At 48.4% G+C, this 14654-nt stretch overlaps 2 protein-coding genes across 2 annotated transcripts in view; one reads left to right on the plus strand and one right to left on the minus strand.

Annotated features, from left to right (window-relative positions):
• The window catches only part of LOC309633727 (uncharacterized protein), a 1009062-nt gene that overhangs the window by 419779 nt on the left and 574629 nt on the right, over window positions 1-14654 (plus strand). The window lies entirely within an intron of this gene.
• LOC309633771 (spermatogenesis-associated protein 31A6-like) lies at window positions 843-12241 on the minus strand (the record flags this gene model as incomplete). The annotated part of the gene is made up of 4 exons (XM_082403030.1): window positions 10953-12241; window positions 10316-10367; window positions 5937-10039; window positions 843-952 (listed from the first exon to the last, which is right to left on the minus strand). The coding sequence occupies exons 1-4, from the start codon at window positions 10972-10974 to the stop codon at window positions 843-845; spliced, it is 4287 nt and encodes a 1428-aa protein (XP_082259156.1). The 5' UTR covers window positions 10975-12241.

Genomic DNA, 14654 nt, shown 5'->3' on the forward strand with positions numbered 1-14654 from the left:
TTGCATTGTTTTTCCTGGAAGTTTCTTTCTCTTGTTATTCTTTTCCTTTTAAGCCATGTTATGATGAAAAATAACAGACTGTTATCAAAGAAGGGTAGTATACTCTTAAATACTTTAAGTGGCAAAATGAATTTTTTTTTTTTTTTTTTTTTTTTTTGCTAAAACAGTAATACGTGCCATAACCTCGTGGTGGTGGAAATAATTTACACTAGGTTTATCATCTGGATGATCTATGAAAAGGATTCTTTCACACAGGTTATATGATGTAGCAGAGGAAGCATTTGGTCTGAGTCAGTTGTGGAAAGCGAATATCTGTATGGTTTGGGGAATCCCTCTCTGTCTCAGGGTCCCCATTTGTTCATTAGGTGACCAGACTACAGAAGAGGCCACAGTCATTTTTTGGTAATGACTTTCCTTCATCATCCTCCTTCTCCTGTTCCCTCCCCACTCCTGCTCTCCTCCTTCTCCTCTTCTTCTTCCTCACCTAATCTCCTTCATCTAAAGTCCGCAGTGAGTCCCCAGACAGACAATGAAGGAGGGCTATAGGGTGTAGGGTGGTGAAAGGCAGGGTCATCTAGGAGTAAATAGAGGGAAGGAGCAGCACCCATCACTTTGGCCAAGTTGTAGTTCCTCCTTCAATTATGGACAAATCTTTTAGGTGGTATCCTGGCCGTGGCCAGCAGACCCTAGACCTGCCTGTCCTTCTTGATCTACTCTTTGCAAATCCTTTCATCAGATAGCTTTGGGGGAGTCCTTCCAGTTTTAATAGACTAAAATGTATGTACTCATTTGTGGGGCAAATGTATCTCAGCTGCCTACCTGAAGTCCCCCCCTTTTTTCTTCTACTGGGAAAGTTCAAGGAAATGTAATGGTTTTTCCAGAAACTGTTTGTGCCGGTTGTTCTGTTTACCCTCATGTTCCATTCCATGACGGATGAGAATGGTCACAGAGCCTAATTTATAAACCGCATATCCTATGCATCACTTATGTAAAAATATTCTAGCCCACAGATCTTAAAAAAAGAATGTTAATGCATCCCATCCAGAGGACCAGCTAAAGCACACACACACACACAAATGCTTAGACCAAAGAGCTGTGTCACTCAAATTTCTTGTTAATCAGGATGAGATGAGGCAACTGTGTTTTCCTCTGAAACATGCCAGTATTTCCTAAATCCTCATATATTTTGTTGGGAATTACATTATTTTATAATACCTCTTACTAGAATTTAGTTTTATCTCAAACACATGGTTTAGAAATATTAGCTTAAACTTCCAAGAAGAGAGTGTCATTTTCATGAATGTGAGATGTTGTAGTTGTGGGTATCTATAGGAAAACGACGAGCTAGTCTAGTTAGTAAATACTATTGATTGGCTATTAGAGGACATCTGTGGCTACTTTCCAGAGTTCTGTGATTCAGTAACATAAGAAAATGTCACAAAGGGAGCACATTTCAAAAAATTAATAGCTATGATTTTGTAAAACATTTTACAGCCTGAATATTTGTTTTTCTTAATTAAAGAAAATACACAGGGCCCTCACATCAGCTCACTCCTCTCTTTTGAGAGAAAGGACCATGACACTGTTACCCCACAGAGTGACCTGAGAGACTTAACCAGACATAATACTTGACATCTGTACATTATCCAGTTTTTACCATGTAAAGGGCAACAGAATTTATGACCAATGAGAAATATGTAGTCTCAACTGAGTGCAAAATTTGGAAAGTATTAGGCAGACAGTGAGACCTCTATTATTATTATAATAGAAATGCTGATTAAAGATATACTTTCTTTAACAGATGTTAAAATGCCAATTCCCAAGCGATATGAGGTAATATATATTTCAAGCACCAATTAAGTGACATATTTTCTAAGATTTCAAAATTCTTTTAAGCAATGTATCCTTTTTGTAGCCCTATAATAAATAAATAAAATATAAATTTCCTGAGTCTTGGAAAATGCACGTTTCTTATAATTATATAAACTATGAATTCTTCTAAATGGTTCAGAAGTTTAAGTTATCACAGGTGAACATTAGGATTTTTTCACGTTCTAGAGACATGCATCCCATACAACCATCTTGACTGTACTACTGTATTTTAAAAGGAGTAAAATAAACAATATCATTTAATATTAGGCAGTTAAGTACAAATATGCCAGATAATGTAATAGAGATATTGCCAAACATCTGTCACATTTGTGAATAAGCTTCGTGTGTCTGATAAGGTGGCTCACTTCATTGAAAAATAAAGCAAACCTCACAAACCTGGCACAAGCTATTCTGTGCGAAATCCCACGCCATTTGCACAGCTAGGAAGTAGGGGTTAGATGCCTCTTTGCTGGTTCATTTCACCATGGATCCCACTTGCTGTAGGCCTCTCTACATCATGTTTCCAAAGGAGAGAAGTCACTTTGAGTGCAGGAACTTGTCCCCAGCAAAACAAAGCATGTGACCCCCTGATGCCATTTGACTGAACGATATTTAAAATCGGACAAAGATTTTTCCCTCATTAGATGCTGGCAGAGTTTTGCTTCTTTTCAAAGTCTGTCATTCTTTCAACTGTGAGTCAGAGCTCAAGCTAACTAAAACCTGTGAAGGAAAGGATTTTGCGGGTTTTCACGGGGAATCTGTAGTTCTTTTTCAGAAGTAATTAAAAACTACACAAGAATTTTCTCTGGGGGCACTGGTACCGATCTCCTGCACCTTCAGTTTGCTACATGGCTTGGGATCCACTCAGAGCCGGCTGGTGGCTCAGGCTCATTTGAGTGGGTGTCAGGCCGCTGTTTGAAGGGTCTCTGTGGTCTCGCCGGGGCGCTGGGCGCCTGTGTGTGGACTGCATGGAATTGCGTGCAGGTCCCTTGAGATTTCTCAGCGAGGGCTCCGCGGAAGGCTCCTGTGAGAGGGCTCTGTGTATAAGGCTCCTGTGAGAGGGCTCTGTGTATAAGGCTCCTGTGAGAGGGCTCTGTGTATAAGGCTCCTGTGAGAGGGCTCTGTGAAGTCTATGTATTATCTCTGAGAGGTCCCCGTGTGGGGTGAGTGTGGGTCCCCGTGTGGGGTGAGTGTGGGTCCCCGTGTGGTATCAGTGTGGGTCCCCGTGTGGTATCAGTGTGGGTCCCCGTGTGGGGTGAGTGCGGGTCCCCGTGTGGGGTGAGTGTGGGTCCCCGTGTGGTATCAGTGTGGGTCCCCGTGTGGGGTGAGTGTGGGTCCCCGTGTGGGGTGAGTGTGGGTCCCCGTGTGGTATCAGTGTGGGTCCCCGTGTGGGGTCAGTGTGGGTCCCCCTGTGGGGACTCTTAGTGGGGGGCCCTCCATTGCTGGCCTTTCTGCACCTCACAGAAGGAGAAGGGCAAAGGGACTTGCAGCTTCTTGTTTCTTGCTGTTCTGTCAGTGTCCCTCTGTGTCACTTCTCCCGACAGGTGCCTTGGGCGTCCGGCACCCTCAAACCCAGCACTCACCTCTTGGTGCCCCTGAGAGGACCCGGCAGCAGTCAGGCTCAGGGGCCCCGCTCTGTGCCAGCCTCTCCTGAGCTCTGGAAGTTGTTCTGTGCTCTGGGTCCCAGCCCCTCCCAGGGCCCCTGGCTGTGCCCCCAGTGCTGTGTCTGCCCCGGAGGAGGAGGGGGCCCAGAGGTGAGACCTGGCTCCAGGGAGAAACCACAGCACAAGCAGGCCTGTGGCCGCTCCCCCTCAGCAGGTCCTGGTCCCGCATGTTGGGGTCCTGACAGGCGTAGGGCAGGGCCATTCAAGCTGTCACCTGGATCAGGGGACCCTCCTGGAGCAGGACTCTGCAGCACGGGAGTGACTGTGACACAGAGCCCCAGATTGCTCTGTAGAATTGCTCCTGTCTCCCTGGTTTCCCGTGTGGACGGGCCGGGGAGGAGAGCTGACGGCACCCTCGTTCTCCGCAGGTCACTTCCCGCCCGCTGGGTGACACATCCTGTCTGCTGGCCTCTTCCCCCTCCAGGCTCTGGGGTGAGCAAGGCTGACAGCAGGTGAGACTTGCTATGACCCCAGCACAGTCCCTGAGCCTGTTAAGTCCCACTTGTCCCCTGGGGGCCTCCTTGGGCCACGCGTGTAGGTAAAGGTCACAGACCGCGAGTCTGTCGTGAGCTCCCAGTCCTGTGAAAGTTGATTAAATACATTGTGGGGAAGTGAACCTTCCCTGCTTGGGGGCTCCACGGCCTCTGGGAGCCTGGCCCTCTGTGGAGGAGCTCCAGGGGCCTTCCCTCTGTCTGGGCTCCGGGAGCTGGAGTAGGGGGAGAGTCTGGGCTGGGGCCACCATAAGCCACTGGCCCCTGACTTCTTTTCTCTGGGCCTGTACACGGTGGTGGGACGCCAGGGGCTCCTTGGTCACTGCGCCATTTATGGGCGCCTCTGCCACTTGCCTCCTTCCCCTGCATCCCACCCTAGGGGCACATGACAGACAGTGAGGTGACTGCACACACAGTCACACCCCTGCTCGTTCCCCAGGGGGCGGTGAGCACTGTGAGTAGGGCTGTCCTCTCCTCCGGGGCAGGGGTGGACGGCCCTCGGCGGCCTCCATGCTCATCACCTCACACCCTCAGACCTGGGAGTGCGCGGTCCTCCTCCTCACCGCTGCTCCAGGGTGCGAGAAGGACAGAGGACGGGTGACGCTCCCGGCCCACCTCAATCCCAGCTCCATCGGGGAGAGAAGGAGTTCCAGGGCAGGCATCATCTATCCCCACCGAGACATGGGGGCAAGGTTTCTGCCACGTCTGGACTCTGGGCTAGCACTGCCCCCAAACTCCTCTCCTTATTCTGACATGTGAACTTGTCTCTGACACTTTCTGGAGCCTGAGGGGAATTTCAGCCTCTTCAGACCCCTCCCCTACAGTCCCACAAGTTCAAGGTAGAGAGAGAGCAGGAGAGGACTGAGCTGGTTCCTGAGAAGGGGGAGGTCTTTAGGTTTAGTTCACCTTGACACGTCCTGAATGCTGTTGCTTGTTTCTGTAATGCTGCTATTATGGAAACTTAAATGCAGTGAGGGAATTGAGGGGAGGATGGGTATTCCACGCTGGGATCAACCTCCCTCCATGGCCCCATCCCATCTGGAAGCCAAAGCAGGCACCTGGGAAGAGTGGACCCTGATCCCTTCCTTCCCCCCAGCAGGGCACAGACAGAGGCCACCACCTCTCATGAGAAGAAACATTTATTTTGGGAAACAAAAATTGTGGTAGGAAGAAGCCATTAACACATAGACAATGTCTTAACATGAGAAGAAACAGGTTTTCTTTGCATGAACTGCACTTTTCCTTGCACTGCTTTCCTACCAGGAGAGGCATGAGAAGCACGCTCTGATTGACCAGAGGGAACACAGGCCTGAGTCACCTGCCACCCTTGGTCTATGCTGGCAGGGTCTGACTGGGGACTCCAGTTCCCTGGGTGGGAAGGCCAACTTGTCGCCCCTGCCTCTGGTATGCCTGCTGTTGTTAAGGTAGCTGTGGTCCTTGCGGGTGGCTTGGTGACTGTAGGCTGTATCTTTCAACACTCTTCTCTGTTCTGAAGAGGAGAGAACCCTGTGGTAGTGGGAATGCCCCTCTGCTGGGGCCTGGAGCTGTTCTGGGTGCTGATTTAACTCTGAGGCACAGAGTCCTTGGTGAAGCCCCAGTTTGTCTACTAGGACCTGTCCAACAGCTGTTCCAACCGCCCGAGGATCAATAGCCCTGCTCTCTACAACAGATTTGCCTTTGATTGGTTCCTGGTGGTGAGCAGTGGCTGATACAGGCTTGCCTTTTTGAGCCCTGCTCTCTACAACAGATTTGCCTTTGATTGGTTCCTGGTGGTGAGCAGTGGCTGATACAGGCTTGCCTTTTTGAGCCCTGCTCTCTACAACAGACTTGCCTTTGATTGGTTCCTGGTGGTGAGCAGTGGCTGATACAGGCTTGCCTTTTTGAGCCCTGCTCTTTACAACAGACTTGCCTTTGATTGGTTCCTGGTGGTGAGCAGTGGCTGATACAGGCTTGCCTTTTTGAGCCCTGCTCTCTACAACAGACTTGCCTTTGATTGGTTCCTGGTGGTGAGCAGTGGCTGATACAGGCTTGCCTTTTTGAGCCCTGCTCTCTACAACAGATTTGCCTTTGATTGGTTCCTGGTGGTGAGCAGTGGCTGATACAGGCTTGCCTTTTTGAGCCCTGCTCTCTACAACAGACTTGCCTTTGATTGGTTCCTGGTGGTGAGCAGTGGCTGATACAGGCTTGCCTTTTTGAGCCCTGCTCTCTACAACAGATTTGCCTTTGATTGGTTCCTGGTGGTGAGCAGTGGCTGATACAGGCTTGCCTTTTTGAGCCCTGCTCTCTACAACAGACTTGCCTTTGATTGGTTCCTGGTGGTGAGCAGTGGCTGATACAGGCTTGCCTTTTTGAGCCCTGCTCTCTACAACAGATTTGCCTTTGATTGGTTCCTGGTGGTGAGCAGTGGCTGATACAGGCTTGCCTTTTTGAAGGGATTCTTCTGTTCCTTTGCCTTTTTTATTGTGGCTAAGATACTGCAGAAAGTGCCTTGTCCATTTGTGGCTTTCTGGTGAAAGCTCTCTCTTCTCTGGCGAGAGCTGGGGGTATTTGCTCCCAAGGGACTCTCCTCTTTCCCTGACCTGAGAAGCGTGGCTCATCCCACTTGCTTGAGAAGCCTTTAGTCCTGAAGACCTTTCTTCATACTCTCCCGGTTTGGGCCTCCAATCGTCCTCCCTCTCATCAGTTGGGGCAAACATCTTGCTCTGGCTGTTCATTTCTTCATCCTCTTCTGGTTTGAGCCTCTCACAGACCTCCCCATCATCACTTGAGGCAAACTGGCCCTTACACGGGTCCCTAACCTTTGCTTTCCTGGGTTCCTGTTGTCCCTGGTTGCTTCTCGTTTCTTCGTGTTCTCCTGGTTGCAGTCTCCTAACGCTCCTGCACTCCTCAGCTGGGGCAGGCGTCTCGCTCTGGCTTCTTGTTTCTTCATGCTGTCCTGGTTGGGGCTTCGTGAAACCCCTCCACTCCTCAGCTGATGCGAGCACCTCCCTCTGGCCCTTCATTTCTTCATGCTCTTTCGGTTGGGGCCCCTTAAAGTCCCTCCGCTCCTCAGTTGGGGCAGACATCTTGCTCTGGCTGTTCATTTCTTCATCCTCTTCTAGTTCGAGCCTCTCACAGACCACCCCCTCATCAGCTGAGGCAAACTGGCCCTTACACAGGTCCCTAATTTTTGGTTTCCTGGGTTCCTCTTGTCCCTGGCTGCTCCTCATTTCTTCATGCTTTCCAGGTTGGAGCCTCTTAAAGCCCCTCCACTCCTCAGTTGGGACAGACATCTTACTCTGGCTCTTAAATGAGTCCTTAAGTTTTGGTTTTCTGAATTTCTGCTGCCCCTGGCTGCTCTGTTCGCTCACGTTGAGGTCATATGGCACCACCTGGAAAGCTGGCGCGTCCTCACTAGCATGTTCCCTCTGGGAACTGGAAAGAGACCTATGAGAAGCCAAGATGTCTGCAGGAAGGAGCACATCAGTGTGAGAGTCTTGAAGGAGCTCACCAGTGGCACGGCCTTGAGCCACCTGTGTTTTAAGGCATGGCTCCTTTGGATGTTGGGCAACTGACTTTGTTGGTAGTGACAGGGTTTTCCTAGCGGCTGGAAACCCCAAGACAGTCCCATTCTCCCAGCTTCTGCCCATGAGGTTGACTGTGGGCACCTGATAAGGCAGTCTGCCCTCCTGTCCAGTCAGAGGGGCCTCTGAGGGCCCATACCTGTCACCAGGTGAAGTCTTTCCCAGGGCCCTCTGGATTTCTGTATGCTCAGGTGAGGGAACAGGGAGGGGACTCACCAGGGTGGGAACTGTTGCTTTTGTTATCACTTTCATTCCCTGATGGGGCTGAGGTTTTCCCAAGAACTTATTAGCAAAGTTGGCTTTTGAGTGTGCCCCAGATTGCCAGGTGGCAGAGGGGGAAATGGTGGACCTTGGAGAGGACAAGGGTTGAGCCCCACATGGCTTGAGATTTATGGGCTCAAAGGCCTGTTCGGGTAGGCCCCACCTGTGCCTTACCTGCCACCTTATAATATGTGCTTCCAGCATCTGCCGAATGCTTGAACTGAGGAAGGAAAGCACACGGGAGGAGTTTACACAGGGTTTCCAAGACTTCAAGGGTGCTAGATTTCTGATTTCCTCGTGAGGGTGGGGCTTAGAAAAAACATAGTTGGCAGCAAGCCAGGATTGACGCACAATCACAGGGATCAAACCTTGATTAATCTGCATCAACTCTGTGCTGAAATGGGCTTTCAAGATTTTTTCTAGATGTTTCTTCTCTGGGCTACTGGGTAAACAGTTTCCAGAGTCACTCATCAAGGGCCTCATCAGGTATCTTTCTGACTCCTTTTCAGAGTTTCTTTGCAGAAACTTCCCTGGGAGCCTGGCCCTGGAGGAAGCTTTTGAGATCCTCCTCAGACATGGCCTTAGACCCTTGCCGAAATCCTTCCCTGGTTGAAATTGCATTTGACCCTTCCTATGGGATCTCCTAGGGCGCCTGGACCTTATCTTCTGTGGGTCCAGTCTCCTTTTGCCTGTAAAAGCAGAGGGCTGCCAGGGTCCCTGCTTGCCCTGTGCCTGATAAGTCCTTAAAAATTTGCGCTGAGAGGAACTCAATTCCAGAGACAGAGACAGGTGGATACTGAGGCACAGGCCCCTCTTGGTTTGATCTTTGATGAGCCTCTTTTGAAGATGTTGCTTCTGGAGATCAGGGCCAATTAAGTCCTCATGATGAATAGAAACTGACCTTTCGGCCTGAGAGCGCCCCCTCTCTTGGGGAAGGTTGAGACTGAGTTGGCTAAAGCCTTTCTGAGATCTTTTGACCACAGAGGATGAAGGCTTCCCACTTTTCAGTTGCTTCTGCAACAAGGGGCATTTCAGACATTGAGTTTCAGTTGGGATAAAATATGGTGTCTTGTTCTGAAATGTAGGACAATCTAGTCCACAGGTACTCATCTGGGGTGGAGAATAAGGTGGTCTGAATGGGAGAGAAGATGGGAGGTAGGGCTGGGCCTGGATCTGAGCCAGAGGTGGGGACTGGCACGGAGGCAAGTTTTGAGTGAAAGGCTGGGGTGGGACCCCCGGGCAGGGCAATACTGCGACCTGGGAAGGACCTAAAGGTATTCTAAGTTGAGTTGAAACTGGAAAGCCATTAGAAACTCCACTGAATAAAACAAAGAGTGCCTGCTGTTGAGTAGAGCTCCTAGTAGCCACCAGGGACTCGCTGTGCAGAGAGGGGTGACCCCGGTAGAGCTGGGTGTATGTCAGTTCCAAGTGGTCCCTCAAGACCTCGGAGTGTAAGAGCTGCCGAGGACCGGGTAGCTGCTCTGTTTTGTCTTTCCTGTTCCAGAAAGATTGAGGGGTTGTGTTGTCCTGCTCAGCACCCAGTGATTTCCACGCATTCCCTAAAGTGTTCAGGTGGTAGTCTGAGCTCATTTGTTCCGAGAATGACCCATCCTTTTCTTTCCCCTTATGAATCTTTAGTTCTACTTTCTTGGTGATTAGAATCTCCAGCAGCTTCTGGACTTCAGGGTTGACAAGTGAGGGGCTACCAGTCTCTACCTGCTTGTCTGTGGGCTCTTCCTGGAACGGGGCCCCTGGTGGCTGGTGGGACAGGTGTTCTTGCCGGGACTCACTCTGTGATGAGGTGGGGAAGAACAAGGCCTTGGTAGTCTTCCACCAGAAGGACAGGAACAAAATGGGATAGCATACGAGGCCAAGACTCAAGATGGCTGCGATGGTAGATGCCAAAAAAGAGTTACCTGGAGGTGAGCTCTTTGCAACAGTGCCAAGGGTGATTTTCTTCAAGTTGGATTGGTCTTGAGGTTCTTTTGACAGGGTGGAGGCCACAGGTAAAGAGCCCTGGGTCAGAGGAGCCAGGGCAGCTGATGGGCACGTGGCAGGAACAGCCTCTTCTGCAGGTTCCCTGCAGGGCTGGTGGGCTCCAACAGACGCTGCTCTGCACACCTCACCAGGGGGGTCTTGATAGGAGAGCTGATGAGAGCTGCCCTTGTCAGGGAGCCTCCCCACGTGGCTTCAGGAGACATGAGGCACAAGCTGCAGCCAGGAGCCCCCAGGGCCAGGAGGGCTGGGCAGGCCAGGCAGGGGTGGGCACCTGTGGCCCACGGCCCTCCACGGCCCCCATGCTGACTTCACAGTGCTCCTGCTGTCCCTCACCCCAGGGCTTTGGCCATACCCCACCCTCAGCGCTCCCCCTCCCAGCTCAGCCCCAGGCTGCCTGCAGCCCAGGTGTCACACCATAGGCTTTGGGTGGAAGAAGAACCCAGGAGAGAAGGGGAAGATTCTTTACCTTTGTAGAAGTGAAGTCAGGGCCCGAACCTCTTCCAGGCAATCTCTGAAAACTGGAAAACAGCAGACTGGGTCATGGTGGTGAAGGCAAGGGCTTAGGGGGTCTTACAGGAGGCTGAGTGCTGTGTCCCTTTAAGGGGACACCATTGGGAGATTGGAGCCCAAGCACCAGCGTCCAGGGCCACAAGATCCCTGACAGTGATGGCGAAGCTCATGAAAGGGTTTATCATTTACAAAGTACTTCCATATCCATTACCCCTTGCTGCGCTCACATCCTCCCTGTGGGGGACAATGGGCAGGGGTCACATCACAGAGGAATCTGAGCAAAGTTAAACAACTTGTCCACGGTCGGACCTGGAGGTCCCTCCTCCCAATCCAGGCAATCTATTGGTCCACTGTAGCCCACACACCCCTGCTGGGCCACACCCTTTTCCGGGCCCCTTACTGCTTCATTGTGCGCATGGAATCTGGGAAGTATCTGGGTTCTGCTCTCCTTCCCAGGAAGCTCCCTGAGGGTTCTGCTTCTTGAGGCACAGGCCCTGCCACTGGCCTCCTCGGAGCCTGTGGAGTGGGCCCTCAGGGCTGGGAGAGATGGGGCCTAACCCTCGGGGCACACAGGGCTGAATGGCACAACTTACCTTTCGAAGCTCTGTTTTTCATCTTAACCTTGCGTTTCCCCCTCCACTCCGTCTGATGCTGAGAGACAGAAAAAACGAGGACCTGGGACCCAATTCTCACTCTCCCCTCTCTAGACAAGCATCAGACACTCAGTGTCCATACATAATATGACTTTTTACATTTAACTAACAGAGCTCTGTGGTTTTTCTTTCCTTTCACTCATTTTTAAAGAGGATAAAAATATTTTCTGTTTTCCTTCTCTGAAGAACATAAAGAAGGATTTTCAATGTGAGATTCACCCTGGATTTCTTTTGTCACTGTTCCTCTGCTCAAGAAACACACACATTCTCTGAACTACGGGTTCATCTGAGCTCCAACAGGTGGGTCTCTGCTTCCCGAGGCCAGGGCCACTCCAACCCCCGCTCTGAGGCTCTCAGGGCCTCAGCACTGCCAGCAGATCAGCCCTCATCCGAGACACATGTTCACAGCTGGTGATCCATTGCTCATGGGCCTGTCCTCTGGCTGAGATTGAACTCAGTATCCAGTCCTCGACCTCTGGTCACTGTGTGTGAGACTTGCCCTGGAGCCCTCCACCACACCTGGACAACTGGTCTGAGATCTTTGGATACAAATCCTAGTGTTCACTCTATCCCCTGCCCAGGCTGGCTTGCCCTTAGAGGGATGACGTCCTATTCTTAGGAGTAGATGTCCTATTCTTTCCCATTCCAGGAGTCTCTGAAGTTGATTCAGAAAAGTGGAAATAATAATAGAAAAGAAGGGAGAAGCATGTGCTTGTGGGTCTGGCCCAAGGGTTCTTTACCTTCGTGATGTTTCCATGTTTCCTAGGAGGTGGTGAAGATAGATTATTCTGGAGGTAGGAGAGTAACAGGAAATAGAGCCCCAGTCCACACAGAAAGCCAAGGATGGTGGCACTCGCCCAGGAAGTGCGACTGGAGTACAGCCAAGTATCAAAAGTGCTTTTCAGAGAAAAGAGAGGATTCTCCATCATCTGAATCACATTGCTGGCTTCAGGCAACTGAGCACAGGATGTGTACTTGGGGACTGAAGTCCTAGGCCTACATCATAGAGCTGTGGTCTGGTCACAAAGGGCTCTTGAGGGTGGAGGAGGGAGTAATAGAGGAGGAGGCTGGACCACGGCCCCTCCCCACCATCCGCCCCACAGCTCTATCCCTCCACCCTCATGGGTCTTCTAGACCTTAGTCAATTTTCTATTCATTCCACCTGGAAATCACATTTTTCCTGGTTCCTCAGATCTCTTGGGGATTTCGAAAGATTCCCTTTCTCTCCTATTGAACCATTACTTATTTCAGCAGAAGCTGAAGATACAATAGGAAGGCCATTAATATGCAGTACACTTTTTGCTTCCCTTTCCAATTTTAGTGATTCTGGAATCATCATTTAATGTTGTGATAATATTCAATTGAGAAACTTAAGTTTTCTGTTTTTTGACAAATAATTTGAGCCCTCAACAATCAAAAGTTTTTTTTTTTTTTTATTAATTCAAGTGGTCTGCGGATTATCCAGTTCATTTGGATAATACCCGCCATAGGTATGGATCTCTTTCTAATTAATGTTGTCTGGAGAGAAAGGCGAAAACAGCTTTTTACAATTTAAATGTCACTGGTCTCCTGTCAGAATACGTTTTTATTGTGTTTTATCATACAAGATGGTACATTTCCCTACTACTTCCTCAGCATCTGTCAGGTATATTAGGAAATGGGTTTTTTCCTCAGGTAATTGCTCAAATCTGTAAGATGGTTTTAGGTCTACTCTCTCTGACCTGTTTTGACCTTTAAACCTCTTCGAGTCCTAAATGCACGTTGCATTTCTTTCTAAGATCCTGGGAGGTGTGGCCATTTGAAAAGCCTTCACTTTTTATCGCCATTGATATTTACTGTTATACCTCTCTGCGAGGGCTGCTTGATGGGGGTGTTACATGCACATTCCCCCTGCTTGTTTTCTGTGCTTTATGGGAGTAATGTGAGCTTTCTGTTTTAGATAATTTACTATGTTCTCCACTGTGGACAAAGCAGGGAGTGAGCATATTGCTGTAAGGCAAAAAAGCATGATTGATAAGGTGGGTGTAAAACAAGCCAAGAGTCGTGGTCCTCATGTGTGTAATAGATTCCATCAAGTGAGGGACAAATGGAAGTGATGCAAAGAGAGAGAATGGAAATGAAACTAAGAAATAATCTCTCCATTTTTATTTTCTTCAATGTCACCAGCCTGGATGAAAAGACTTCAAAGCACATAGAACCAATGAGTCAAAAATTATATTGTAATTATACATCCATTATTTTCATGTGAGTTCTTAGATCATGTTTTACCAGGTGTTTTTCTGAAACATTTTTCTGAATAAATGGAAAGGTGTTCCTGATAGGCAGGAAAGGCAGGTATCAACATTTTACAATTGACTTCAGAGATGTAGAGAGCTGGAAAGAGTGTTGTTGGAAATTAATGACTTTTTTCAAACCCTTCCTAAAACTGAGGTTGCAGGACAAGCAACCAACAGGAACTCTAGAGAGTGACAGGCACCTGCAGGGAGAAACAGCAACTTGACATTCATTTACTTAAAACAGACACAGACTGAATGAATTATAAGCCCAGGGATTAAACTAGAGAATTTTAACAAATTGAGCAACAAAACAAACAACCAAATACCAGATTATAAACCAAAGAATAAAATAAATGTCCATGAGTCCATACTTATATAAATAAATCATTGACCAGAAAAATAAATTACAGAAAAATTACAAATAATATATAAAGATATTTAGATATTCCTGCCTCCAAGAAGTGGAGTTTTATTTTGATCATGTATTGGGTTTAGTGTTGGGTTTCTAGCTAACAGAGATTTGAGAGAGAAAAAGAATAACTTTACAGTGAATAAACCTGGCAGGTACCACCTAAGTCTAGTGGTCCTGATAACATCCTCAATTACAAGTCATCTTGAAATCATGTACCCTCTGATATGATGCATAAGAAAAGCATTCACCTCTGTGCTATGCTTCCCCCAAACCCATAACCCAAGTCTAATCATGAGAAAATATCAGAAAAAAGCAAAATGAGAGATATTCAAACTTGAAAAAGTCATGAAAATCAAGAAAAGACTGAGAAGCTCTCACAGATTGAGGATGACTAGGCAGATAGGTAACTAAATGCAACATGTTATTCTTATTTGGATCTTGAACAGACAAAGGACGTTAATGGAAAAGCTTGGTGAAAGTAGAATGAAGTCTGCAGTTTACTTAATAGTGTAGTACCAATGTTAATTTCTTAGTATTAACAACTGTACTATGGTTATATAAGATGTTAACATTAAGAGAAGCAGTTTCCAGAAGTCATCACTCCTATCCTTACGATAAGGAAAATCTGGAAACACTGGAAATCAACAATTCTTTCCCATTTCAGGAGTCTCTGTAGGTGATTCAGAAAAGTGGAAATAATAATAGAAAAGAAGGGAGAAGCATGTGCTTGTGGGTCTGGCCCAAGGGTTCCTTACCTTCGTGATGTTTCCATGTTTCCTAGGAGGTGGTGAAGATAGATTATTCTGGAGGTAGGAGAGTAACAGGAAATAGAGCCCCAGTCCACACAGAAAGCCAAGGATGGTGGCACTCGCCCAGGAAGTGCGACTGGAGTACAGCCAAGTATCAAAAGTGCTTTTCAGAGAAAAGAGAGGATTCTCCATCATCTGAATCACA

This window comes from Balaenoptera borealis (assembly GCF_965194805.1).
Source record: "Balaenoptera borealis genome assembly, chromosome: 8".
In the NCBI taxonomy this organism is placed as follows: domain Eukaryota; kingdom Metazoa; phylum Chordata; class Mammalia; order Artiodactyla; family Balaenopteridae; genus Balaenoptera; species Balaenoptera borealis.